The 27824-nt window shown below is 51.1% G+C and overlaps 1 protein-coding gene across 6 annotated transcripts in view; it reads left to right on the forward strand.

Moving 5' to 3' along the window:
* The window catches only part of CSGALNACT1 (chondroitin sulfate N-acetylgalactosaminyltransferase 1), a 337323-nt gene that overhangs the window by 231991 nt on the left and 77508 nt on the right, over positions 1 to 27824 (forward strand). For all 6 annotated transcript variants that reach the window (XM_052661378.1, XM_052661379.1, XM_052661380.1 and 3 more), the window contains one exon: positions 12518 to 13383. In XM_052661378.1, coding sequence (XP_052517338.1) covers positions 12774 to 13383 — 610 coding nt within the window. In that variant the 5' untranslated portion in view covers positions 12518 to 12773. The remainder of the gene's footprint in view (positions 1 to 12517; positions 13384 to 27824) is intronic.

A 27824-nucleotide genomic window follows, 5' to 3' on the forward strand; every position in this document is an offset into this window, starting at 1 on the left:
AATGTGGTTCGGGGAAAACTTTTCAGATACACTACAATTTTCTTCTCTTTTAAAAAATAAACCATACTTTGGGGGATGACAAGGATGTGAAGGAGCTACTTTGATTTACAGTGTGGGCTTTCCTGATGGCTCAGACGGTAAAGAATTTGCCTGCAATGCTGGAGATGCAGGTTTGATCCCTGGGTCAGAAAGATCTCCTGGAGAAGGGCATGGCAGCCCACTCCAGTATTCTGGCCTGGAGAATCCCACGGACAGAGGAGCCTGGCGGGCTACAGTCTATGGGGTCACAAAGAGTCAGACACGACTGAGTGACTGACACTTTTACACACTTGAGGGTGCAGGATAGAGGCAGGGACCCGGTGTCCCAAGCCCAGGCGTCTGCTTCTGACAGTGTTTTATGCTGGCCCCGTCACTTTGTCTCAACAGCAGCTGTTTCTTCCAGGCTCACCTTTCTGGTTGGTGAAACGATGGCTGTGCCAGACTGGCCCCCCTCCAACCCCACGGCCCCAACCTCAGCAACCGGGCATGTCCAGAACGAGACCCCTCTTTCTGCTGATCTCCCCGTGAGCCTGTCCTTTCCCAGAGCTCCACCCGGCACCCTCCTCCTCCGTGGATGTGCCTCTCCCGTGTCAGGCCGGTCTCCTTCCAGGTCCTGGAGATGGTACTCGACAGACCTTTCTAGAATTCCCCTCCCCCACACTGAATGCTGCTGCCTCCACTCGCCTTACCCCACGCCCCGAGAGGCGCGCCGACCTCAGGCCCATCTGCCCAGTGCCCATCGCCTTTCTCCAGGGCCTCTCAGCACTGCCCCTTTGCTGAAATTCAGTTCAGCTTGCAATGACTCCCATTTAAGACATTAAATGACCATTGCCTATAGGCTATAGTACAGATGCTCTGTGGCAACAGGAAGCCTGTCTCCCCACAGACCCCTGTTACGACACCGTAGACCATGTGGCTCAAACAGCACGTATTTTAATTCTCACACCTCTGGAGGCCGGAAGTCTGAGGTCAGGGTGCCAGCCCGGCCAGCTCCTTGTATTCAGGTCCCCTGATGCACCAGCCTTGCTCCCTGGCCAGGTTCTATGCTTTCCCTCTATAAGGCCCAGGCCTTTTAAAAGCATGTAGTAAAGGGGAGAAATCTCAATCACCTCGGATACGCAGACGACACCACCCTTACGGCAGAAAGTGAAGAGGAACCAAAAAGCCTCTTGATGAAAGTGAAAGAGGAGAGTGAAAAAGTTGGCTTACAGCTCAACAGTCAGAAAACGAAGATCATGGCATCTGGTCCCATCACTTCAGGGGAAATAGATGGGGAAACAGTGGAAACAGTGTCAGACTTTATTTTGAGGGGCTCCAAAATCACTGCAGATGGTGATTGCAGCCATGAAATTAAAAGACGCTTACTCCTTGGAAGAAAAGTTATGACCAACCTAGATAGCATATTCAGAAGCAGAGATACTACTTTGCCGACTAAGGTCTGTCTAGTCAAGGCCATGGTTTTTCCAGTGGTCATGTATGGATGTGAGAGCTGGACTGTGAAGAAAGCTGAGCGCCAAAGAATTGATGCTTTTGAACTGTGGTGTTGGAGAAGACTCTTGAGAGTCCCTTGGACTGCAAGGAGATCCAACCAGTCCATTCTGAAGGAGATCAGTCCTGGGATTTCTTTGGAAGGAATGATGCTGAAGCTGAAGCTCCAGTACTTTGGCCACCTCATGCGAAGAATTGACTCATTGGAAAAGACTGTGATGCTGGGAGGGATTGGGGGCAGGAGGAGAAGGGGACGATCGAGGATGAGATGGCTGGATGGCATCACTGACTCGATAGACATGAGTCTGAGTGAACTCCGGGAGATGGTGATGGACAGGGAGGCCTGGCGTGCTGCGATTCATGGGGTCGCAAGGAGTCAGACATGACTGAGCGACTGAACTGAACTGAACTGAACTGAAAGGGTAGAGAAGGGCTCCCCAGGTGGCTCAGTGGTAAAGAATCCGCCTGCCAGTGAAGGAGACATGGGTTGGATCCCTGGGCCAGGAAGATTCTCCTTCGGAAGGAAACGGCAACTCACTCCAGTATTCTTGCCTGGAAAATCCCATGAACCGAGAAACCTGGCGGGCTGCCGTCCATGGGGTCACAGAAGAGCTGGACACGACTTAGTGACAACAACAGCAAGTGTAGAAAAGCCACAGGGCCAGTGATGGAGAGACAGACAGCAGGGCCATGCCGCCTGGGCTGGAAACCCATTTCTACCCTTTCGTTGCAGGGTGACCTGAGCCAGTGACTAACCTCTGCCTCAGTGACCTTACCTGCAAAATGGGTATGATGTTAATAGAACCTACCTCATGGGAGACATCAGAGAAGCAGGAAGAAGGTGCAAGTAGAGTAGGGTCCTAGACAGGAAGGTTTCTAGCAGGGGCAAGGGATATTTTAAGAATGAAGCAGAGGGCTGTTAGGGGAATATTAAGAAGTATTAAACTGAAAAACAAACTTGGATTAAGTAAGCACCCTGTGTCATTTATGTCGTGTAGAAATAAGATAGTTTTCATTGCTGGTAACTTTTTTTCTAGGAGCGGTAACTGGAAATGCTTTTAGCTAGTCCCCTAGTGATCAGTCGGCCCCCTCAGTGGAAATAGTAGAGCCAGGAGAGGCTTGGTGTCTGGGCACAAGCCAAGGGATGGCAGGGGATACCAGCGGAGGGGCTTATGGTATGGTGGGCCGCAGCTGGACTTTAAATATGGTCTCTGATTAACCCGAGGTTTTATTTTTGTGAAAATAATGCTCATCTTTCATTTATACGATACTGGACTAGTAGTATATCTTTCGGCATTGCTGATTCTTTTCTGCACTCATACTCTGCTGACGTGGCTCCAAGGGATTTCTAGCTCCTGTACAGGCCTTGCTGTCTCAGTCCTGTTGGGTAAGGACCACTTTCTGGAAGCATGGCCCTGTGTGCATGCTGATGCCTCTTTGTTGGTGGGAAAGGACCTGGTGGGAGGACCGGGCGGAGTCAGGAGGTCACTTTGTCCTGACTCAGGACAGTGGTTGACTCCTTAACCCTCTGGCTTCACACAAGCCAGCAAAACGCGTTGCTGGCCTCCACAGGGTGGGTCCCAGCACGTTCAATTCAGGATGTGTCCAGGGGTTGGTTGCTCCTTTGGGGCCGGGGCAGGGTTGGGGATCGGCTGTGCTCACCCACTTCTTTCCAGAGACCTGGGGCAGCCACACTCACACATCACACGGCTGGTGCCCGGGGAATGAGTGCCACCCCTGGGGCGGGGCACGGCTCGCGTGACCACGGGGTTTCCACGGGGCCAGTGGAGAGCTGTGGGTTGCCACTGTTTGCCCTGACGTGGGGTCTCTCCCAGGGGATCCCAGGGTGGGCAGGGGAGCGGCCCTGGGCACCCCTCCCCGGTTCTCCCCCCCCCCCCACCCCCCCCCCCCCCGACCTAAGCCCTGCCCTATCACACTCTCAGCGGCTGGTGTCTGGTTCCGCTTCCCCTCGGCGGCTGTTGGTCCTCTTTGGAGAGCTTTCCCTGGCGCACACGTTCTCTGCCTGCCTGCACTTCCCTGTGGCCCTGCTCGTGGGCGTTGCCTCCCCTTTGCCACTGTGTGGAGGCTCCCGGCCATGTGGGAAAGTCTCGGATCTCCCCGAAGTCCGGTTTCCTACTCTCGAGATCAGGATCACCAACTCGCGTGAGGTTCAGGGGAGACGGCAGATGATGCTTGAGGGGCAGTGATTCTTGGAATGTCCTTGGGGGAGCTGCTGGGCTGCCTGAACGGCCACCAGGTCCCTGCCTGGGACTTGTCACCTGCTCGGTGTGCAGGCGCTCTATGTCTGGAAGTGTTTTCAAGACGCGGGCTGGGGTGTGGTGGAGGCATTTGGTGAAGCTCAGTTCTCATCCTCCTCTTCTCCTCCCTCCTCCGATCTGCTAATCGGTGCATGAGAGCTCAGCTTTCCCCCTCTCTGCTGCCCTCCCTGTAAGTGAGCCTGAGCGCCCGCCCCCATCCTCGGCCCTCACAGCTCGGGGAGGGTGACTCACGCCTCCCACCTCCCCGGGAGCTGGTGTTTACCACCCAGCGACTCCACCCTGCTTCTGCGTGGGGGCCCTGCTTGCCTGCTGCTCTCGGCTCGGTGGGCTTGGCATGGAGCCCTGCTCACTTTTAATTAGTCCTCTCTGTGTTCCCCCGGAAGCTGGACTGTGTGACCTCGGGACGTGGTCTCCCCAGGGGTGCGCTTCCCTGAGCTCCCCACGATGTCACTTGCCACGGCGGCTTCTGCCTGCACGGGAGCACCTTAGGTGATGCGTGGTGATGGCCGTTGCACGGGCAGCCCCTTCACCAGCCTCTGGAGGAAGGAAGGGAGAACTCGGTGTTTGGCAGAAGAGAGCTCATAGTGAGTCCAGTCAGCATCTCGGTTAACTGACCAAGAGATGTCCTGTTTTTCTTCTTTCGAAGAAGAAATTCCACTTGCCGGGGTGCATTTTAGTTGCACTGTCTTAAACCTAATGCGTGGGGTAGGGCTCTTGGCATCTGCTCAGAGGCCTCTGGCTGTTGCAGGCGTGTTCTGTCCCCGGCCCCACTGGGGGGCCCCAGCAAGGCTCGCCCCAGGCACGCCCGGTATCCCCGTGATTTCCAGGGACGCCGTGGGTTTGCAGAGCTGCTAAGGGGATGCGGACGTACAAACCACAGCTAAATGGGGAGACAAAACATGATAGAGAAAAATGACTGCTCTGTACCACGTCTGAGAGGCCAGGCAAGATCCACTAGGTGCTTAGAAGCAAGAAAAATTGGACAGGTCAGGTGCAGGAGGGGCGGGTCGCAGCCAGCAGTTCGGGATTCGTGAGGGTGGTGAAAGGCACAGCCTGGTGGGTACGAGCAGGGTTTGGCATCAAGACTGAGCTGGATTTGACACGGGGCTTGGCTGCTTGCCACTTCTGCACCGGGGGCGAGTGACCTTGCTGCTCTCAGCCTTATCGTTAGTGGGATTGTTTTGAGGATTAAATGAGATAATGTTTATAAAGTGTTTAATCTGGGGGTCTGGCCGAGAGCAGATGCTCGTTAAGTGGGTGTGATTGATTGTAAGCACCAGGAGGGGCTGGGAGCTGAGAGAGACCAGAGGCCCGGCTGGACAGAGGGGCAGATGGAGACAGGACGGCCCTCTTTGGCAGCTGACTCAGCCCTGCTCTTGTGGTTGGGGCATCTTCCTTGCAGGAAGAGGTTCTCGTAGGCCAAGACCACACAGCGTGAGGCCTGTGTTCTTGTGTGGAGCCCTTCTCTCTCGTCACCCCTGCCTCCAGGTTCCACGGCCCGCACCTGTGCCGACTGACCCCCTTAGATGCTCCTGAAACAAGGGCAGAGGTGGCAAGGGGATGGGAAGGAAGATCTACGTGTATTTCAGGAAGACCGTCTCTTTCAAACATTCACTGGCAAATTAGAAGCCAAAATCCAAAGAGATCAGCACGGAAGCCTGGCCTGTTTCCTGGCTTTTCAGCTTTCGGAGTTGTGACTCATCTCTGTGCATTCATTTTCTGATTAGCAGACCCTAGTTTCTTTTTTCTGCATTTCCCTGTCTCTGCTTCAAAGCAGGGAAAAGGGAAGCAGAAGGATTCCTTCCGAGCAGTATGGAGATGAGGGTGCTGGAGGGGTGGAAAGCAAGGGGCTTTTCATCCCTCTGGGCCATGGGGAACCCCCTCCGGATCTGGTTACAGGAAGGACCCTCAGGGCACCTTGAAGGCCATGAGGTCCAGATCCTCCAGGTTGGAAGGGAGGGAAGCATGCTCGTGGTGGGGCCAAGCAGTGTCCCGGCAGTTGGTGTTGGAGACCCTGGGATGGCGCCAGGGGTCCAGAGGCAGGAAGGTCCCCCTGCAGACTGGGAGCCTGCACTGGGCCCTGGGTGGGTTGGGCTGCAGTTTTGTGTCCCTGGGATACCAGAGTGAAAGGCAGTAGGTGAGGAGGACAGTTACGTGGGAGCCAAAAGCAGGTCCCGGGCAGGGTTGGTGGCCAGGATGGCCCATTGGAGTGAGAAGACATTCAAAGCATTTTTCATGGTTCATTGTTGTCGGGGTTTTGTTTTGTGAACACGTAAGGCAGCAGTACTGCAAGACTGGTGCGTAGCTTGTCAGTGAATCCATTAGACATTTGGTCCCCGCCCACTGGTCACTTCCTGCCGGGTGTGCCATGCTGTTTACATCCATCAGCTTGGAGACCACCAATCCGGGGGTGGAGGAGGAGCGTGGCCCTCGGAGCCTGGTTCTGTCGTGGACAGAGCCTTGGGCCAGGCAGCCTGGCATCAGGCTGGGGAGGCTGTGAGGATGCTCCCCGTCCACACTGACACTGTGATGTCAGGTGAAGGCTGTGCCCCGCTGGCCCTCACCTGGGCCTGTGTGGACAGCGACACTGATCTTCCCTGCACTCCTCAGCTGCCGTCAGAAGCACCCTGAGGCTGACAGCGCTTGGCACAGGATGGGTGCTGACTCAAGCTGCCTGGAGAAGAGACGCTTGTGTTACAGAAAGATGCGCGATGCTGGAGAAGTGCAGCTCCGCAGCTCCTGGGGGTGTGATTTGGGAAGAATATGCTCATTTTCCGGCCGTTTTAATGTCCCTGCAACATCTCAGCCCTAAAATGGTAGATGTGCATGAGAGGCAGCTCGCTCTGGACCACACAACGCTGTGGCAGGAGTTGCTGGGTGGGAAAGAGTTAGAAAGAAGTGTGTCCACAGGAGGCAGGGAGGCGGGGCTGGGAGCTGGGGGTCTTCAGCTTCCGGAGTGGCTTTGGTCTGCCTTTTGCTGGATTCTGCAGAATTCCCCGCACTCCTGCGGGTGGCATCGGCCCCTCACACATGCCCCAGGCCGACGGGGAGGCAGGGATGCCAGGCCGTGCTGGGAGCCACCCGGTGCACATGGGAGCTAAGTGGAAGCGGAGAGAATTCTCCATGCAGCGCTGAGGCGGGCCGAGAGGTTTGTTGTTCAGTCGCTCAGTCATGTCTGACTCTTTGTGACCCCGCAGACTGCAGCACGCCAAGCCTCCCTGTCCATCACCAACTCCTGGAGCTTGCTCAAACTCATGTCCATTGAGTTGGTGATGCCATCCAACCATCTCATCCTCTGTCACCCCCTCTCCTCTTGCCCTCAGTTTTTCCCAGCATCAGGGTCTTTTCCAGGGTGAGGCTTACAGAGTCATTTTGTATATGTTTCTGAGAGCATCTGAAGTCTGTCTGAATAAGCGTCCTTGCACGATGCCTTCTGCACACACGTTCAGGATGGTGTGCTTATCCAGGAGATGGGACCTCAATTTATGCTCCATTAGTACAGCTAATCCTGCCACCGAGGGGCTGCCACGCCCCTGCCGTCAAAGAGCCGATTGTCTGTGACCCCCGAGGAGCCGCTGCGCAGGGCGGCCTGGGGCCCTGGTCCCCCCGCGTCCTGGCTCAGGACACGCAGCTGGTTTTCTTCGCTCCCGCCCTTCTGGCTGGGTGTGTGCATAGGGTGGAGCTGTCCCGTGGGCTTTATGGCCACACCCTGAACGGGCTCCTTTGTCACTCAGGCCTGTCACTGTGCCAAGTAGGGCTGCCCAGCCTGGCCTCACCACTGAGCCCCTGACCCTTCTGCCTGCTGCTGCCCTGGCTGCGTCTCACAGCTGGGCTTGTCCTGCGGTCCTCAGCGTGTGTGAGCTTCTCGGGGACACTCGTAGAGGCCTCTTGGAAGGCTCTCTGTGTCGCAGGCCACAGCCCTGCTGACCGAAATGTCCCCTGGCATCTGTAGCGTGAAACTGGGGCATGCACCTTAAGAGCACCTCTGTCCTGGCTGTAGAAATTGTAATGTCTACTGTCCTTATTTTCGGTGACTGTTAGACCCTGGACCAACCTTAAGACGTGTCTTCATTTCACTCTCAGAGTTTCCACTCTAAGATGAAAGGATACACAGTCCCTATAGCCGCTTGCCTATCTTAATGAATGTTGTGGACACCTAACATTTATTTTAAGCTCTTGTCATTTTGAAATTTATTTTCTTATACTTCTCAACTCCTATCCCCCGTACATTTGGTAGGTGGGAACATGGCATTAGCGATGATACCTGTCTCAATGTAGTTGCCTGTTAAGGGCTCATGTTACAGTTATTGGCAAAGGGCTGCATTCCTCTGCAAGCTCATGAACTTGCTGCTGGAACCTGGGCTCGGTTCCCTTTTCATCTCCTGTAACTTCTTGTCGGCAGGGTACTAGAAGATGCTCAGTAACAGCGAGGATGAGCAGTGACAGCCTCCTGGATTCTTCCCCCTCTCGGGCCCTTGCTGTGCTCTCTGGAGGCCTGGGGCTGCCCCGGACACTTGCTGGTCAGCGCAGGCTGTCAGAGATGCCAGATGGCTTGCAGCTGGAGTCTGAGAAACCCACCCCATGGCTGGGCCCCTTGGCTTAGGCCCTTGTGTCTTTCAGACTCTCTGCCTTGACCGCCCAGAAAGAAATTTCTTAAGCAGCCCCCTGCCTGCACACCCCAGGGCAGAGCTCTTAGGGTCAGTCTGCCTGTCCCGAGAGCCCTTGTCCGGCCCGAGAGTTTGGGGAGGGACCTTGCACCGAGTGGGCTCTGCCCTGGGTGATCTGGCGAGCACTGCTCTGCAGCGTGGGCCACCCTCACAGCAGACCTTGGAGGACCCTCCGCCTGCCCTTCTGTTGCTCAGAGGTTGTAAAAACAGCAGCAAAGCCTCTGTGTTTCAGTGTCCCTTCAGTCTAATCAGTAAGTGCAATGTTTTTTAGATGGTGTGGATCACAGAACATCCCTGGGGATTTGGCTGGGGCAGGGAAGCCTGGGGGGAGCTCTTGGGAAGGATGGACCTTTGAAGTGAAGGTGGCAACAGAGTAAAAGGGCTTCCCTGGTGGCTCAGATGGTAAAGAATCTACCTTCAGTGCAGGAGACCTGGGTTTGATCCCTGGGTCAGGAAGATCCCCTGGAGAAGGGAATGACAACCCACTCTAGTATTCTTTCTTGGGAAATCCCATGGACAGAGGAGCCTGGCAGGCTACAGTGCATGGGGTTGCAAAGAGTTGGACACGACTGAGTGAAGTGAAAAGAAAAAAAGTATTACTTCTCAGGTGGACTTTTCTCTAAAGTACTGTACTTGAGTCAAACTTTTGCTTTAAAGCTATATTCACTGTTTATTCTCTTGAACTTTTCTGAAAAACAGACATAAAGTGTATGGTCTTGCTTGAATTCACAGTGATCTATCATCACTTTATTTCTACTTTTAATCAGGATTAAAAAAACACACGAATATTTGGTTATTTTGTAAAACAGTATTTTGAAATGTCTGATACATTTATGCTCTTATTTTTTTCTCTCTAAACAATGAACAACAACAAAAAATCATGCTTATTCTACTAACTAGAGTACAAGAAAAATCTAATGCTAATTGCACTGACAAAAAGGTTAAAAAAAGATTTAAAAAAGTAAAGTGTAGCTGGCAAGACGCAACGAGGACGAGGATTTTTTATAGTTAAAAACAGGAACACGCATCTCCCTTTTACTCATCCTAAGGTTGGTTACTGACAGGACTTTGTTGTTCAATCGCCAAGTCATGTCTGACTCTTTGTGACCCCATGGACTGCAGTACACCAGGCTTCCCTGTCCCTCACCACCTTTCAGTTTGCCCAAGTTCATATCCATTGGTGCCCTCCAACCATCTCATTCTCTGTTGTCCTCTTCTTCTGCCTTTGAAGATTCCCAGCATCAGGGTCTTTTCCAATGAGTTGGCTCTTCCCATCAGGTCTTGCCCCTAACTGCCCCAAAGACGGAACTCCTCTGAAATCTGGGTGCCTTTTCTAAGTTTTTTAAATAGTAGCACGATGCCGCTGGGATGGTAACAGCTGTATTTTCACTGTCTCTGATGATAGTGCCTGGTAATTACATGGTGGGCTCCATTTGCAGCTGTAAACACAGTGTAAATGTTAACTGTTTCATTCTCCCAGCACCTCTGCAGAGAGGGGGACAGGCTGGACCTGTGTGGTTTGGTTGTAGGTTTGGCCCAGGTTGTATGGTTTTGTCTCATCGAGGAGTCCTGCACGTGTATGCGGTAGAGCTGGGAAGCTAACACCTTTGCTGCAGATGAAAAACACGATGTCGCCGTAGAAGCAAGAGTAGGGAGGATGAGTCTCCTGACTCCAGCAAGCAAATGTGCAACCAGGTTACTCTTTTGATTACAGGATAGATAGCTGGAAACATCAAAACCACTGTGTGTTGAGAGGTGCGGAATTTTGTTTCTGATGTACCTTATCTGCTTCTGACCTTTAAAAGGAGCAATCCATCACTGCTCTCTCGGCAGTAATTTGTATGGCTTTTGTTTCTTTTAAAAAGTCATTGCTTTTACTAGGCCTGTTTTTTTTCTTCTCCTTTTATATCTCAAAGACTGAAATACCAAATAACTTTGAAATTTATACTAGTGAACTTCAAAAGCTGGACTAGACTTTCAAGAGATTTATGGAACGGAAAAAAATAATTATTGTACAGTTTAAAAAATTCTTTAGCCATTGCTTTAATGCACTGCTTTGGTTAACCAACATGATTTCAATTTATTATGCAAATACAACAATTATTCCATTCAAAATGGTAGAAAGATGGCATACTTTGTTTCCCCAGCACAATAAATGGTGTTGAAAGTTCCTTTTTTTTTGATTTGCTTATTTGGTCTTTAGTGACAATCCATTTAAAGTAAAAGTCTTTTAAAGTGGCCGAATAACATGGTAATGTGTCTTCACTGGTAATTTAGTACTTGGATATAATGAGTTAATCCAAGGGATGTCATTAAAAACAGCATGGTGCCTGAATTCCCAAGCTGAGATGTTTTTAATCACAGAATGATAGTAATTACATAAATCCTGGGATTTACATCAGACAGAAGCATGCACTTGAAACTCAGCACTGATAGCCATGAGCTGTGCTGAAGTATAGGCTGCAGAATCCTCTGGCCGAGGGAGACACTGGAGTGAATGTTAGGTGTTGCATCTTAATGGAAAATTGGGAAATCAGCTATTTTGGTAACATAGTAATATCATTCGAGGCACATCCCCTGGGAAGCAGGAGAGAAACCCCCTGCTGTGGCCGCAGGACAAAGGGGCGACTACTCAGACTCAGTGACCCTGCTGTTCCCTGCATTTTCAGCCCACGGAGGGTGCAGAAGGATCACCTCCTCCTTCTCCCAGGGGCCCAGAAGCTGCTAATTGCCTACAGTTCTTCCCGTCCATCAGTGAGACAGCCCACCGGTAAACGAGGCGAGAATCTGGATATCTAGGTCTAGTGAAGACCATGTGAAAAGTAACTTTGTTATCGCAGGGATTTTTTTTTTAAGTGTTGAATTTTTACAAAATGATCCAGACACAGTACCCTCAGGGAGCTCGTTTCAGAGAAGTGATATATTGAATAAGAAGGTGCATCTAGGAAAATTTATTAAAATCTCCCAAAACAAGAAATCTTATTTGATTCATTTATTGTTCTTTCTTTTTCGTGGCTCAGATGGGCAGGGGAGTCAAGAAATGGGGATTGAGGAAGGGAGGGGGTGGAGGGGGTGAGGAAGAGAGGGTCATTGATGGGTGGAGGAGGAAGGGGGTGCCTGGGAAAGGGGGACAGCAGGTTAGAGCCAGGTGGCCCTGCATTTGTTTGGGGGGTTGGTGAAGTTGAGGTGCAGAGTGTGTGTGACAAGCCGTGTGGTCTGGCTGGGTATTCCTGGTGAGCCGCCAGGACAGGGAATTCTTCCTGGAGGGTGGGCAGAGGCATCCTGGGTTTGAGTTCTCACCAAGGAGTGTTTCAGGTCCCCTTCTCCCGGCCTCATCCCTTTCTCTGTAAACTCATCACCCATTGCCCGGGAAGAACTGTCTGCTCTTTCTGCATGTAACCATCCAAACTTAGCATTGGCATATTTGAGTCTCCAGGTGCTTCTGCGCTGCTCAGCAGAAGGTGTGAGGCCCACCCTGAGCCGGCATGAAGCTCTGCCCTGGGTGGGTGCCCTCAAGATCAGGGATGCTCACTGCTTGCATCTGGCAGGGCTTGGGCAGGCCCTGTCTGCAATCCCATTGTCATTTAAGTTTCGCTTTTTCCCTTTTAACCACGAAAATAATATGTGCCATTGTGGACAATTTACACGATAAAGAAAACTCACCATTAATCCTGCTCTAGTAAGAGACAGCTCACATTTTTGCCATCTTTTCTTCCTTTTTTTTCCCTGCATGCTCTGTACTTTGTGTGCACTGCTCTGCAAATGGGCTTCTGCACGCTGACTCAGAAACACCAAACAATATTTGATCACCTGTTGTAAGCATCTTCTTTTTTCTCTTTGGCAGATTGCATGACTTGCAGATCTTCGTTTCCTGCCCAGGGACTGAACCCGGCTCTAGGGCAGTGAGAGTGTAGCAGTCCTAAGCACTGGATTCCCAGTATTTTCCGTAAACCCCACTGCATATTGATTACTGACCGTCATGGTGAACACAAGGAGGTTACTGTCTTGAGTGAGTGTTATGTATTGCCCTCTGTCTCTCCCCAGATCCCCTCTGGAAGGTTACGATGGGAATGAGCCTGACGACTTGGACGGTTTCCCCGACTTGTTCCTCTGCCCGCAAGTTCGTCCTTCGGAAGTCAGGAAAGTGCCGCGCGTGGTAGCGGCCTCCCGGGAACAAGGCGTGGCGGTGTAGACAGGAATGGATGAGAGCGGCTCGGGGGCCCTCGGACGCGTGCTCCCGGAGGTGTAGTCTGGGGACGCCCCTGCGGGCCCGGGCTGCATGGCCGACTCCTGAGCCAGGATGCTGCGCCGGGGGCTGCTCGCCTGGGCCTCCCGGGTGGTGGTCTTGCTCGTCCTCCTCTGCTGCGCGGCGTCCGTCCTCTACATGCTGGCCTGCACGCCGAGGGGCGACGACGAGCGCCTGGGGCTGCCCAGGGCCAACGGCCCCACGGGCAGGGCCGGCTCCCAGGCGGCGGTGCTCAGCTGGGAGGAGCGTCACCGCGACCACGTCGGGAGCCTCAAGAGGCAGATCGCGCAGCTGCAGGATGAGCTGCAGGAGCGGAGCGAGCAGCTGAGGGCTGCGCAGCAGCGGGCGGGGGAGCCCGCGGGCGCCCCGGGCAGGGCCCAGGCCGACCTGCTGGCCTTCCTGCGCTCGCAGGTGGACAGGGCGGAGGTGCACGCCGGCGTCAAGCAGGCCACCGAGTATGCCGCCGTGCCCTTCGACAGCTTCACGCTGCACAAGGTGTACCAGCTGGAGACCGGCCTGACCCGGCACCCCGAGGAGAAGCCCGTGCGCAAGGACAAGCGGGACGAGCTGGTGGAGGCCATCCAGTCGGCCGTGGAGGCTCTGAACAGCCCCGCGGAGAGCAGCCCCGACCAGCGGCCCTACACGGCCTCGGACTTCATCGAAGGTTGGCCGGCTCGCCACGGGGGTGGGAAGTGGTGGGAGGGGCGCGGGGTCCCGGTCCAGGCAGGGCCGGGCTGCGGAGGTCCGCGGTGGCTTTGGGGATGAGACGACGGCTCTGTGTGAGCCGCTTTAAGGACGAGGGACCGCGGTGGCTGGGACCTGTAAGACGACTCAGCGTGGCCAGGGAAGGTGCAGAGTCAAGGAGGGAACAGAGGAAGCTGAGGGGAAGCTGACCAGGCAGCACCCCCAGGAACAGGCTGACAGTACCTTGACTGAAGCAAGCACAAATCCACCATGAGCCCAGGCCCGGACCGATTTAGACCAGTTCAGACTGGTTTGAACTGGCTAAGACTTGTTTCAGTTCAGTTCAGTTGCTCAGTCGTGTCCGACTGTTTGGGACCCCATGAATCACAGCACGCCAGGCCTCCCTGTCCATCACCAACTCCTGGAGTTCACTCAGACTCACGTCCATTGAGTCGATGATGCCATCCAGCCACCTCATCCTCTGTGGTCCCCTTCTCCTCCTGCCCCCAATCTGTCCCAGCATCAAAGCCTTTTCCAATGAGTCAACTCTTTGCATGAGGTGGCCAAAGTACTGGAGTTTCGGCTTTAGCATCATTCCCTCCAAAGAAATCCCAGGGCTGATCTCCTTCAGAATGGACTGGTTGGATCTTCTTGTTTAGACCAATTTAAAAAGCCTCTGACACTGGTTTAGACCTGTTTGAGCTGGCTGAGACTTGTTTAGACCAGTTTAAAAAGCCTCTGACACTGGTTTAGACCTGTTTGAACTGGCTGAGACTTGCTTAGACCAGTATAAAAAGCCTCAGACTGGTTTGACCTGGATGAGGCCGGTTTGAACCAGCTGAGAACAGGTGGAAATGGTTTAGACCCATTTGAACTGGCTGAGACCAGCGTAGACCAGTTTAGACCAGTTTGTACCATCTTAGACTGGTTTTATGGCAGCTTAGCCAAGAGCGGTTTTGAGTGTGACAGGCAGTTTTCGTTTTATGACTTCTTACAGGCACTTCTGGAGACAGGGCCCTTTCATCAGGCACAGACAGAACAGTAATAACCAACGTGTGCCTGTAGCACTTAGGGTGGTCTAGCTCTGTTTTGGAGAAGGAAATGGCAACCCACTCCAGTACTCTTGCCTGGAGAATCCCAGGGACGGGGGAGCCTGATGGGCTGCCGTCTCTGGGGTCGCACAGAGTCAGACACGACTGAAGCGACTTAGCAGCAGCAGCAGCAGCAGCTCTGCTTTAGCAAGTTTACACTTACAGGGACCCCTTTGAGGGGGCTGAGGGGATGGAGGCTCAGATTAAGTAAATCACCTAAAATTGCTCCCTTACCAAGTGACAGTGGGATGTGAACCCAGAATTCTGATGCCAGCATCCAGGTCCTTAACCACTGGGTCACACTGTGCAGATAGAGCACGTGGAAGCTGAGAGAGTGAATGGCTCTTTCTTCATGGATGCAGAGCAACCTTGTATTTATTAACTTGCGTTTGTGCCAGTTTTAGAAGAAAGCAGCCGCATCTTGGAAGTTTCTTGCAGGCTCTTCTTACCGACTTTTCCATTGTTACCGATTCAAAACCGATTCAAAAATCAGCTGATAATTTGGGAGAGGAGCCGCCTTTGAGGATGCCCAGCTTTTTCTCCTGTTTCTGAATAGGACCTGCTTCCTAGACACGTGGCTTGTCCGCTCACCGTGCTCCCTCCTGGGTTCTGTAATGACCATCTCGTCCACCTGCAGGCAGGACAGACTGCCCTTAGTCGTATCAGAAACCCTCCCTCTGCTCCTCACGCTGTTCTCTTTGGATGCCTTCCAGTCTTACCGCTTTTCCTTTTACGGGTGAACCATAAGTTAATGCAGTTTTGATATATTATCTCTTTTCATATACCTGGAGCTCGGTAAAGAAGTCTTACACAAGATCAAGCTTCTGGTGTGTCAACTGAAAAAAAAAAAGCATAACCTGAGAATTGTGAATTAAGTTTTATTTGGGTGCAAAATGAGGACTTTAGCCAGGCAGCCAGCATCTCAGACATCTCTGAGGATACACCCCCAAGAAGTGGGGTGGAGGTCAGGCTATATGTGATTTTGGTGAAGGGGGTCCATGAAACAACGCTTTTCGGCAGAAGGTTGCTGCTGATCACGAGGAGCAGATGTCATTGTTCATGATTTTGGTACTTTTCCACGTATAAGAAGATACAGGAAATAGGGCTCATAAAATCTTCTCCTGAAGTATCTATCTGAGATCTGTTCCTCCAGTTTTTCCCAGAGAATTGAGTACCTCATTTTTGCTCTCAACCTCAAACTTCTTTCAGGGTAAGTAAGTTGAAAGTCAGTGACTGCAGTGGTCAGTGACTTCATCCTTATAGAGGCAGATGACAAGTGTCCATTTTTCATCCACAGGTGTCAGGATTTTTTTGACTTATTTATTCTGAGGTATTAAAATGCTCAGCACACTGGGAAGCTAGTAAACATAGGGTGAGCACTCGGTAAATGTTTAAAATATCGTGAGGCTGTAGCCTCTCATTTTTAGAGAGCTCAAGAGCTTATGAAACATTTCCACAACTATTATTTGCCTAGCCGACTTCCAGGGAAAATCATTAAACATCCTTTAAAAGGAACTCCTGGTTGCCCCTCACACAAAACCGTTTCAAAAGAACTTGATTACAGGTCCGCGCCTGCACTTGGGCATGTTCACCCTTGTGGCTTCAATCTGCATTCGTGTTTGAAATCTCTGCTTTTCTGTGCACAGTATCTGAAGTGTAAGGCCTGTGGTTCTCCGTCAGGAGAGACCTGGACCTCTTGTCCCTGAGCTGACATGGCATGGCTGACTTCCTCTCAGAGACCACTTGTCACGCTGCCCTGTGTGGGTAACACCCTGTGTGTGAAGGCAGGTCGGTCTACACACACCTTCCAAACTTGGGGAAAGTCTGCTCAGCTATTTCGTACAGTGAGTAAATGGACACAAACACTTTAAATGTGTTTACACCTATGTGACTGTCGTACACATAGCTGATACCACTTTTTCATTCTTATCACAAAAGACTATGAAGGCAGGTTTTAACTTTCTCAGTAAATGGAGTGTCAACAAAAGACTTCACTGGCCAGGAACTGCAGGAAGGCAGAGTTAAATCCGGTGCAAGGAGTAACTGTCAGGCAGAGACATTTCTGAACAAAGTGGGGTTTCCGTCTCTACAAGGGTTCTGCTATCAGCTGGATAGCTGGGAGGCTGTAACTGATGATTCTGTCGTCAGAGAGGTGGCTGGACTGAGTTATGTGAAGGTCTTTGCAATCCTGGTTCATGATTCTTTGATCTACACCTAGTGGGGGAGAAAGAAGGGAAGAGAAACGGTCTGACTTGAAATCCTTGTTCTATAGTAATTAGAACAAGTGACAGAACCGTGTAGGATGAAGTCTGTCTACGCAATAACATGTTCAGGTTTGTAAACTGGAAGCTTGGAACTCCCCTGGTGGCTCAGATGCTAAAGAACCTGCCCACAGTGGGGGACACCCGGGTTCAATCCTCGGGTCGGGATGATCCCCTGGAGAAGGGAATGCACCCCACTCTAGTAGTCTTGCCTGGAGAATTCCGTGGACGGAGGAGCTTGGCAGGCTACAGTCCACGGGGTCACAAAGCGTCAGACTGAGTGACTAACACTTTCACACGTCCACTTTCCATGGTAATTAGAACAAGCAACAGAACCTTGTGAGGATGAAGTCTGTCTTTACGATAACGTGTTTGGGTTTGTAAGCCTAACCTTGGACCCTTTTGTGTTTGGGTGTCAGCAGGCAGTTGAGTGGGAGTCTCCGGGCAGACCTGGGCTCCAACACACTTGTAGGGCTCCACACGGGGGTCACGGGTTGGCTGAACCCTGAGCTCCTGTGATAAGGCTGGGGATTCTTTGTGTTCAGACGAGGAATAATGAAAGTCTGAGAATGCTTCCGGATGATAATGATTGTGTTGACTGAAAAGCCAGCCCTGGGGCAGGAGGCATGCTGCCAGGGCAGGGGACTGGGCAACCCTGGTCCAGACCCCGCACCTCCCAGCAGCTGGGTCTCCTTGTCCTTCAGTCAGAGGCCGACTTTCATGTCCCCCAAGGCCCACCCGGCCTGGCCTCCTGCAAAATACGAAGCACAGCTTGAGCTTTGTTCCTCGGCTTTGCTGAGGGACCGTTCCTGAGGGGTGCCCCAGCCCTGCGGATCTTGCTCTCTGGAAAGGGGGCATTTGGACAGTCTTCTCTGACGGTGGCCACTTCCTGCAGTTCTGTGAAACCTGTGGAGGGGGAGCGCCTGCTGATGACTGTCTAATTTGTTATCCACGCTGACTGAATCATTATCTATCTCTAAAACATACAGGAAGCGATGTTGACCCCTATTTCCAGATGTTTCTTCTGGCACTGATTTTTGCATTGGATTCTCACATAATAGCATGAATCTTTGGTACAACCATCTGGGCAAAGAAGATAAAGGAGAAAAACATGATCAGATCCTGTGTGTTCAGAAACCGAACTATATCTCAAGTGAACAGAACACTGCCCTTTATGGCTTAGCGCCTCCTGTTCAGGTCTGAGTGGCACGGCTTTTGGCTTCAATGGCGTTTTTTAAATAGAGCTCTGGGACCTGCAGCCATAAAACAATTTGTTGTTGTCCGGTCGCTCAGTTGTGTCCGACTTGTTGCAACCCCAGGGACTGCAGCACACCAGGCTTCCCTGTCCTTCACCATCTCCTGGAGCTTGCTCAAACTCATGTCCATCGAGTCGGTGATACCATCCCACCATCTCATCCTCTGTCGTCCCCTTCTCCTCCTGCCTTCAATCTTTCCCAGCATCAGGGTCTCTTCTAGTGAGTCAGATCTTCTCATTGAGTGGCCAGAGTATTGGAGCTTCAGCATCAATCCTTCCAATGAATATTCAGGGTTGATTTCTTTTAGGAAAACAATGTAGCCTCCTGAATTATTATTGTAACCATCTAAACACTGGATAATGTGAGTCCTTGTGATGCACTGTGTCTGCCATCTCCGTGAGGTGGTTCTGAACCAGCCTGGGCAGCTCACTCGCTCCAGCTTTTCTAGGGTTAGTGGAAGCAAGAGTGGGTCAGATGCCGAAAGACTTGATTTTAGGATGAGATGGAGCCGAGCCAAGAGTCACGAGAAAGTGAAGCTTTTGATGGTGCCCTGAGACCCGTTTTAAAACAAGGGGATGTAGAAGTGGCTCCAAAACCTTAGTGGCCCCTGCACAGTGACCTCCTGCGCTCTGTAGCCACGACCGGGGAGGGGGTGGTTCGCAGGAGGCTGAGGCGGAGTGAAGATCCTGAGTGTTCTACATCCTTTGTTGATGCCTTAGCTTAACTTCCAGGGATGCCCTGAGGACCATGATGCTCAGCTTTGCTAGACAAGTCAAGCCCAGTCCCAGGGCCGGGTGTCTGGAGGGCTGGGTGCTTGAAACCACCATACTTGGTGTGCCTTTCTGTGACTTGGGGAGGAAAGGTAAGATAGGTGTTCAGGTGCATTTTGGGGCACTTGGGGGGGTTCTGGGGGTCTTGATGCAGAAATTAGGAAGAGCAGGGATTCTGTGTGGTGGGCTGGGTGTAGGGGGAAGAGCAGATGGTTCGGGGAGGTGGCTGCAGGCAGGACAGGATGGAGAGCTTGCAGTGTGCGGGTTTCTCCTTGCAGGGGCTTCTCTTACTGTGGAGTGTGGGCTCCAGAGGGCTGGTTCAGGCTTTGTGGTTCATGGGCTTAGTTGCCCTGTGGCGGGTGGGATCTTCCTGGACTAGGGATCGAACCTGTGTCCCCTGCATTGGTAGGCGGAGTCTTATCCACCGTACCACCAGGGAAGTCCCTGCATGTACACCCCTGAACACAGCCCTTTTGTGGAGAGAACCGCCCCCTGCCACCCCCCAGTTCCTTTGCATTGTAAATGCCTCGTCAGCAGCAGCCAGAGTTTCCTGCATCACTAGTCAGGCTCTATCTGATTCACTCAGCAATGGGAGCTTTTAGGGGGCAGTGGTGACATTACCTCTTATGCTTTGCTTAGAGTATCAGCAGTCTCCAGGGCCTGTAAAGCATCTCTCATCCGTATCTGTCTGCTTCCACTGGGGCTGCTGATCAGAGGTGGGCAGGGGTCCACAGGGAGGTGGGCTGCTGGGGAGCAGAACCTTGGCCCTGGTGGTTTTATCCTCCTTGAAGGAGCTGAGGTGCAGGAGGGATGGACCCCAAGGGGAGTGGCTCCATCGTGGAAACGCTGGCCTGCGTCCTGCCTGGCTCTCCTTCTGCCCTCAGCCCCATCTTTGCTGTGGGCGTAGATGAAGGGAAGGCATAGACTTTCTCCATCCTTGGAGGTTCCGCTGGCTTATCAGTTGGTCTGGAAAACACAATCTGGAGAGGTGACTTCAGTTGTAGGTGGGTGTTTGTGGGGAGGACGCTGATGGTAGAGGACAGAGTGAGATTCCAGGCGGAGGTGGTGGGTTAGGTGTGGCTGGGAGTGTCGGAGCTTCCTTTTGAATGTTTGTTTAATGCATCTGTTTGGCTGCGTTGAGCCTTGTTTGTGGCGCACCGGCTCTTCATGGCGTCATGCACAGTCTTTCATTGCAGCACGTGGCCTCTTCAGTTGTGGCACGTGGGCTGAGTTGCTCCGTGGCATGTGGGATCTTAGTTCTCTGACCAGGGATCAAACCCGAGTCCTCTGCATTAGAAGGCAGATTCTTAACCCCTGGACCACCAGGGAAGTCCCACAAAGTGTTATAGCTTCTTAAATGGAGGGCTAGATGGGTAATGGGAGAGTGAAGCTCTGAGGGTTTTGAAGGCTTGGATGTTCAGTCTGTTCATTCACTGGGAGGCCCATGCACCAGCATCATCCATGCTGGGGGCAGAGTGACACACACGACCCCTGCCCCTCACAGGTGATGGCAGCAGAGTCACACCTCAAGTGGTCCAGCGGGGAGAGATTGGCCCGTCCTGCGGCAGGGTCAGCAAGATCTTCACGGAGAAGACTCAGGCCGGGGGGTGCTCTGCACAGCGGGAGTGACGAAGGCAGAACCTGGAGCCGTGTGAAAGCCTGGGATGTTCGGGGAGCTGCAGGCAGGATGCTGGAGTATTCAGTAAGAGGATCTAGCTCTGGGTGGGAGGAGGTGTGGCAAGATGGTGACCCTGAAGAATTAGTACCAAGATCATCACAGGTTTATGTGCATTTTAGGGTTTCTAGTTTACCCTGCAGGGCGTGTGCCATTATTGACCATTTTTAACCGTGGCTAGCCTGGTCACTATGATAGCAGGATAGAGGGGATATTCGAGAGGGCTGAGAGTTTGGGAAATAGTTTGGCAGTTCCTCGACAGAGGAAACATAGTTACTGCATGACCCAGTGGTTCTGCTTCAAGGTATGACTTGAGAGAAAGGAGAATGTACGTTCACACAAAAACTTGGACGCAGATATTCATGACAGCCGGATGGTGGGAACAACCCTGATGTCCACCTGTGGATGGACTGATACACGCAATATGACTTCCTTGCAAAATTATTTGCCACAGAAAGAAACAAAGGACTGATGTACACTGCAAAGCGTATGTCCCTTGAAAACATGGTGCCGAGCGAAGAGAATCCACACACAGAAGACCACATGTTGTGTAATCCACTTACATGAAATGTCCAGAAAAGGCAAGTCTGTAGCGACAGGAAGTAGATTGCTGGTTGCCTAGGACCTCAGGTGGGTGGGTGGGGAGAGGGGTGAGGAGTGACTGCTAATATAGCTACAGGGTTTCCTTTTAGGGCGATGAAATGCTCCAAAATTAGATGGTGGGAGTGGTTGCAAAACTCTGTGAATATAGTGAAAAAAAAAAGGTGACTTGTACAGTTGAAACAGTGGATTGTTTGGTATGTGAATTACATCTCAGTAAAGCTACTTAAAAATAAATATAATCTCTGTCCTCAAAAAAAAAAAATGCAAAGGCTGGGAGGTTAATGAAAAAGCTTTAAAAATAGTTGAGGTGGCACAGACTCCTGCACCAAGGCTGCAGCCGTGAAACAGGAGAGCAGGGTAGGACGCAGAACATTGGGAGGTGGTAGCTTTGGGGTCCAACCCAAAGCTTAGTGACTGGACAACAGCAAAAGAGTCCTGGGCTTTTTTTTTTTTTTTTTGGCCATCCTGAGAGGCAGCAGTTTCTTAGTTCCCCAACCAGGGATCGAACCCTTGACCCTCTGTGGAAGTATGGAGGATGGGGTGCAGTGGACCATCAGGAAGTCCCCTGGGCTTTTCCATAGGCATTTCCCCAGAGTGTGTAATGAACAAGCTGCCAGGAACATACTTAACATCATGCTTTTTCAAAAGGGATTTTAGGCAGCAGTGGTATTTATTGATGTCAGACCTCTTTCCCCTTTATGTAAGTGCTAAATCATGTCTTTCTTATATGAGACACCAATACGGGCAGGGACTGGATGGGGAAGTGGGCAGAAGCTAGAAGAATAAAGATCCATATCTTACTTTTACTCTAAGATTAATTCAACAGACAGAAATATGAAGAATCCTTGTTTACATGTTTCTGACCGTAGTCAACTGACTGCCTTAACGAGTTTCCAGTTTGGAAATCATCTTCCAAACACACTGTCATTAGCCCGAGGCCAAGCATTCAAGCATAAGAACCAAAAGCCGGCGTGCCATCGCTGGTCGGTGACCATTGGCAGAGGGCTAGGAGCTTGGCTGCAGGGTGGGCCAGATGTGAGGCCACAACACAGCTGGCCTCCCGCTGCTGTTGAAGGGACAAAAGCTTTGAGGGCAAAACCCAGTGCAGCGGGTGTCAGGACCCGCAGAGGCTCGGCAGCATATGGCAGGGTGGGCATGCAGAGCAGGTGGTGCAGTCAGGGACCCGACAGGGATGGGGTGCAGAAATCAGCTGGACACAGGGACGAGGCGGGAGACGCGATCCGAATCAGGTCAGGAGGGCTCAGCACCCTTTGTTGTTCAGTCGCTCAGTCGTGTCTGACTCTTTGTGACCCCATGGACTGCAGCACGCCAGGCTTCCCTGTCCTTCACCACCTCCTGGAGCTTGCTCAAGCTTATCTCCATCGAGTCGGTGATGCCATCCAACCATCTCATCCTCTGTCGTCCCCTTCTCCTCCCGCCTTCAATCTTTCCCAGCATCAGGATCTTTTCTAATGAGTTGGTTCCTCACATCAGGTGGCCAAAGTATTGGAGTTTCAGCTTCAGCGTCAGTCCTTCCAATGAACATTCAGGACTGATTTCCTTTAGGATGGACTGGTTTGATCTCCTTACAGTCTAAGGGACTCTCAAGAGTCCCATAGCTCAGAAGCATCAGTTCTTTGGCATTCAGCCTTCTTTATGGTCCAACTCTCACATTCGTTCATGACTACTGGAAAAACCATAGCTTTGACTAGATGGACCTTTTTCAGCACCCGGGGGTAGGGGTTTATTCAACAGACATTTATTGAATGTCTACTGTGCATCGGGCATGACCCCGGGGGCTGTGCTGGCAGGCCTTAGGATGACGGCTGTGGGCTTCTCTGGAAGGAGCCCCCACAGTTCTCATGTAGGTAATATTTTGTTACTGAAATCCTATGAATTTCCAGCCATTTCCTAAGAGATTCTCACTAGTTGCCAATGTTCCCAAAAGGCCATAGTTTGAATTTTTTATTCATTTTCAAGTTCATGGTTGAACCTCCTCAACTTTTGAATATGTAGAGTTTATTAATAGTATGGAGTATGCTTGACCTTCTCTCCTTGTTTAATGAAATCATTCATCTCAGTAACCTCTACCCACAAACTCAACGGCACTGGAATTCATGAAAAATAGCAGACTGTGTGGCCTCACATAAAGTGTGTGGCTGTAAAAGTTTGTCTCATACCCTTCAGTTGTGTGCCGAATTTATTCAGAATCAGTCATATCCTTTGCAGACTGGTGAATAACAGAGAGGCATACATCAAATGCTCAGAGTGAGATCTAAACAGACCCTACTTTATATGGCTCAAGGTACAATGAGCCTGATAGCAGTTCTTGCTTAAACTTTTAAGTCCAGACAAATTTTTTGAAAGATAAATGGGCAAAAGATACAAACAGATCATAAAGAAGAGACATGGATGCCTGAAAATCACATGCAAAAGTGAGCAGTAGATAAAAATTAAACAAAAATTGAATATTAAATTGCCATAATAAAAATGGCAGTCCATGACATTGGTAGAGTGAGGTGAAATGAACATTTATACCGAGTAATGTGAATATAAATGGATGCAGCCATTCTGTAGGGCAGTTTGGGACAAGAGCCGCTAAAACGTTCATACCTTTTCCCAGTATTTTCATTTCTGAAAACTTGTTCTGAAAATGCCCGTCAATGTTGACATGAAGAAAGTTCGCTGTAGAAATGCTTGTAAGAGTGAAAAACACAGAAACAACCCAAATGCCTGAGTAGGAGACTGGTAATCACGTTGTTGTTGTTGAGTCACCGAGTTGGGTCCGACCCTTTGCAGCCCCACGCACTGCAGCACACTAGGCGTCCCTGTCCTTCACTGTCTCCCGGAGCTTGTGATGCCATCCAAGCATCTCATCCTCTGTCGCCCCTTCTCCTCTTGCCCTCAGTCTTTCCCAGCAACAGAGTCTTTTCCACTGAATCGGCTCTTCACCTCAGATGGCCAAAGTATTGGAGCTTCAGCTTCAGCATCAGTCCTTCCAATGAATAGTCAGGGTTGATTTCCTTTAGGATGGACTGGTTGGATCTCCTTGCAGTCCAAGGGACTCTCAAGAGTCTTCTCCAACCACAGTTCAAAACGATCAATTCTTTGGCACTCAGCTTTCTTTATGGTCCAACTCTCACATCCATACATGACCACCGGAAAAACCACAGCTTTGACTATCTGAACCTTTGTCGGCAAAGTGATGTCTCTGCTTTTTTAATATGCCATCTAGGTTTTTTCATAGCTTTGCTTCCAAGGAGCAAGTGTCTCTTAATAACATGGCTGCAGTCACCATCTGCAGTGATTTTGGAGCCCAAGAAAATAAAGTCTGTCACTGTTTCCATTGTTTCCCCATCTATTTGCCATGAAGTGATGGGACTGGATGCCAAGATCTTCATTTTTTGAATGTTGAATTTTAAGCTAACTGTTCCACTCTCCTCTTTTGCCTTCATCAAGAGGCTCTTTAGTTCCTCTTTGCTTTCTTCCATTAGAGTGGTATCATCTGCATGTCTGAGGTCATTGATATTTCACCCAGAAGTCTTGATTCCAGCTTGTGCTTCACCCAGCCTGGCATTTTGCATGGTGTATTCTATTGTACAGAAACCAAAAATCATTTATTAACTACTAATAGAGTGGGACAGCCTGTGTGATGGGAAACACTGTAATTTTAGCTGTGAAAGTACTGATAAAGTTTACATCTAACTGTACAAATTAAGAGGATGAAAATACTGTATCAAAGCATGTATAGTCTTATTCGCAAGTGGTGGAATTATAGGTGATGCTGTGTTTCCGGACATCCTACTTTGATAATCTGTTGCTCTTATACTTTGCAAAAGGATATAGCAACGCCTGAATGATGTTGACTTGATTTAAAAAGAACGTAGCGTCTGATCTCCTCAAAGTGACCGAATCTGATGTTTGGGACAGACGCTAAGTGCAGGGTGGTGGTCTCTGTGCATTTCTGTCCTGCTTCTGGAAACTCAGGACGAGAAAAATAACATTGTAGGTCATGTTCTTGGTCTTGAGCAGTCTTGAGCCTCAATAACAGGGCTGGAGGAGGCTGCCAGCCTGCAGAGGTGATGAGGGTCATTCTTAGGAAGGCGATGACTAGCCTCTTGGAAGAGGCTTGAGCACAGCTTCTTTGTGTCCACCCTCATTGTGATGGGTGGCAGGTGTCTGGCTGGAGGGCAGGACCCAGCAGAGAGCCGTGCGGTCACTCTCATCAGCTCTGCGGGACCCCGGCCCTGGATCCTTGGGCCCTAAACAGCAGTTTGGTGGAGCTTGCGTTCCACTGATGCCCCGCGGCTCTGATGCTGTCTGCCTGACTCCTGGTCCCTGCGGCATCTAACTCTGCTTTCTAACTTTCCTTAAAGCCTTCCCAGGACTTCTCTAAGAGGAATGGGGGCTTCAAATGTCAAGAAAGAGGAGAACAAGGCACCTCTTCTTCCTCCTCTTGGAAAAAGACCCTACTGTCGATGGTGCCTTTTTTTAAAACCTGTCTCTCCCCTTTCCCTTCTTTTCCAAAAATAGGTCTTGTGAAAGTCACTGTGAGCTGCAGCAGCCTCGCATATGTGGCTTCCCATCTGCAGCTCAGTCTGCACAATGCGCTGTATATTTAGCTGCCTAAATCGGGACTGTTCTGCGTGCTGATTCAAGAGGGGCTGGAAAGTCACATGGGCGAGCAAGGCTGTTTGTTGGTCAGGACTGGCTGCTGGATGCTCTCGGCTCTTACCCGCGGATCCAGAAGTGAGAGAGATTTGGGGACATCAGGAGAGCAGATGGCCCGTGAAGGCAGATGGCCCAGGCAGTAATTAGTCCAGGGAGGCGATGGGTCATTTTCTGAGCTTGGAGCAGAATTTCGCGTCTGTTGGGGCCATTCAAGTTGCGGAGAGAGGCTCCGGGTAGAACTGGTAGGGCTGAAACTGTGTGTCAATGAGTCACCACAGCTGAGAGATAACAGCTCAGCTTTGCTTCCCAAGTGAAAGGTTCCTAGCAAGAAGATAGAAGGGGAGAGCTTCTGTTTGTTTTAAGTTTAAAAGTAGAGGTACTCAACTCTTTTTTCAATGAATGGGTTGTTCCTTTTCCAGTTTTGTTTATTTATTTTTGGCTGGGCCGGGTCTTCGCTGCTGCAGTCTCTTCTCTAGTTGAGACTGGTAGGCTGTGCTCTCGTTTCCGTGCCCAGGCTTCTCGTTGCAGAGCATGGGCTCTGGGGTGCTCATACTTCAGCAGGTGTGGTGCTCAGGTTAGTTGCCCCTCAGCCTGTGGAATCTTCCCGGACAAGGGATCGAACTCGTGTCCCCTGAATTGGAAGGCAGATTCTAAACCACTGGACCCCCAGGGACATCCTCGACTCCTTCATAGGGCTAGAGAAAGAGGAATTTGTCTAGGGAGCTGGTGAAAACCCAAGATGGGGTATTTGGCACCAACCCCATCTCCTCTTCTTTCACGGCACTGTGCCCTGTGATGGCTAAGCTTTCTGCATCCCCCCCGCTAGCCTGAGCTGAGGGACTGCTTCTCATATCCCTTGGTAGCCCTGACACTTAGGTGGAGTGTCTGGTACATAGGTGCTGGCAGTGTTTGTTGAATGAATACATGGACGCATGGCGGCACAGATAGAGGATGGGCTTGCACGGGAGGAAGGAGAAAGCTTCCTTTGAAACGGAGGGGAGGGTGGCTCTGCAGTGGGATGAGTCAAGTTTTGCTCATTTGATTTTTTCGTCTGAGAGAGTGACTAGGAATTTAAGGTCGGAACACACAGATAAGCACTGTACTTAGTTTTCAGTAAATGACAGTGATGATTTCATGTGACGCTTTTATTCGTCTGTATCTCTGTGTAGTTCAGTCTTTAAAGTAGAAAGCTAATTTAATGTGCATTTGGCATTTCTCTTGCAGTAATCATCCTAGTCCACGCCCATGGTCCGTCTTCCTCCTCTTCCGGGGACCCCTTACCCTCTGCTTCACGGCGCTCTCTCTGCTGTTAACCTGTCTCTGGTGACCTGGCCCCCGTTGCTCGTGACTATGCTTCACCTGTAGGAGATGCATTTTCTGCCCTTTAAAGGGGAGCCAGTGTCTTTTCTTGGACATATTTGCAATCACACCTGCATATAATTAGTCTTTGCAGTCTTGGTCTATGTGAAGTGCAAACCCTCCCATTCTGCTGTGATTCATGGGCAGGTAAAAGAGCTCTGCACCAGTTACAGTGTGTGTCTGTGTGTGTGAGTGTCTTCCCCACTCATCCAGCAGGCACTTCTCCAACACCAGCTGGGTGTCCTGCAGTTCAGCTCAGTTCTGATACCTTCTACCTGGAGGTACATTGGATTCCACGGGTGTAAAAGGCTCAGTCCCACAAGACTGCCCTCTTCCCCGACTTCAGACTCCAGGTTATCACCCGTGCTTCCGGCCAACCAGCTGCAGGCTGAAAGTTCCAACGGCCCCTTCTGGGTTCAGTTAATTTCCTAGAGCAGCTCGCAGAACTCAGAGAGACATTTTACTCGATTGCTGGTTTATTATGAAAGGATGCGATGGAGGTTGCTGATGAGCATCCAGGTTGGAGCCATCTGTAGAGCAGGCATGTGGGGAGAGGAGAGCTCCCCTGATCTCTCTGGGTCCCACCACTGCCCCCCCCCCCCAGTGTCTCCACCTGTTCACCAGCCTGGATGCTCTCTGAAGCCCCATGCCTTTGGGATCTTTACGGAGGTGTCAGCACACAGGCCTGATGGATCGTTAACTCCACTCCCAGCCCTTCTCCAGAGAACGTGGGGT

The sequence above is a fragment of the Budorcas taxicolor genome, chromosome 24, assembly GCF_023091745.1.
Source record: "Budorcas taxicolor isolate Tak-1 chromosome 24, Takin1.1, whole genome shotgun sequence".
Classification (NCBI taxonomy): domain Eukaryota; kingdom Metazoa; phylum Chordata; class Mammalia; order Artiodactyla; family Bovidae; genus Budorcas; species Budorcas taxicolor.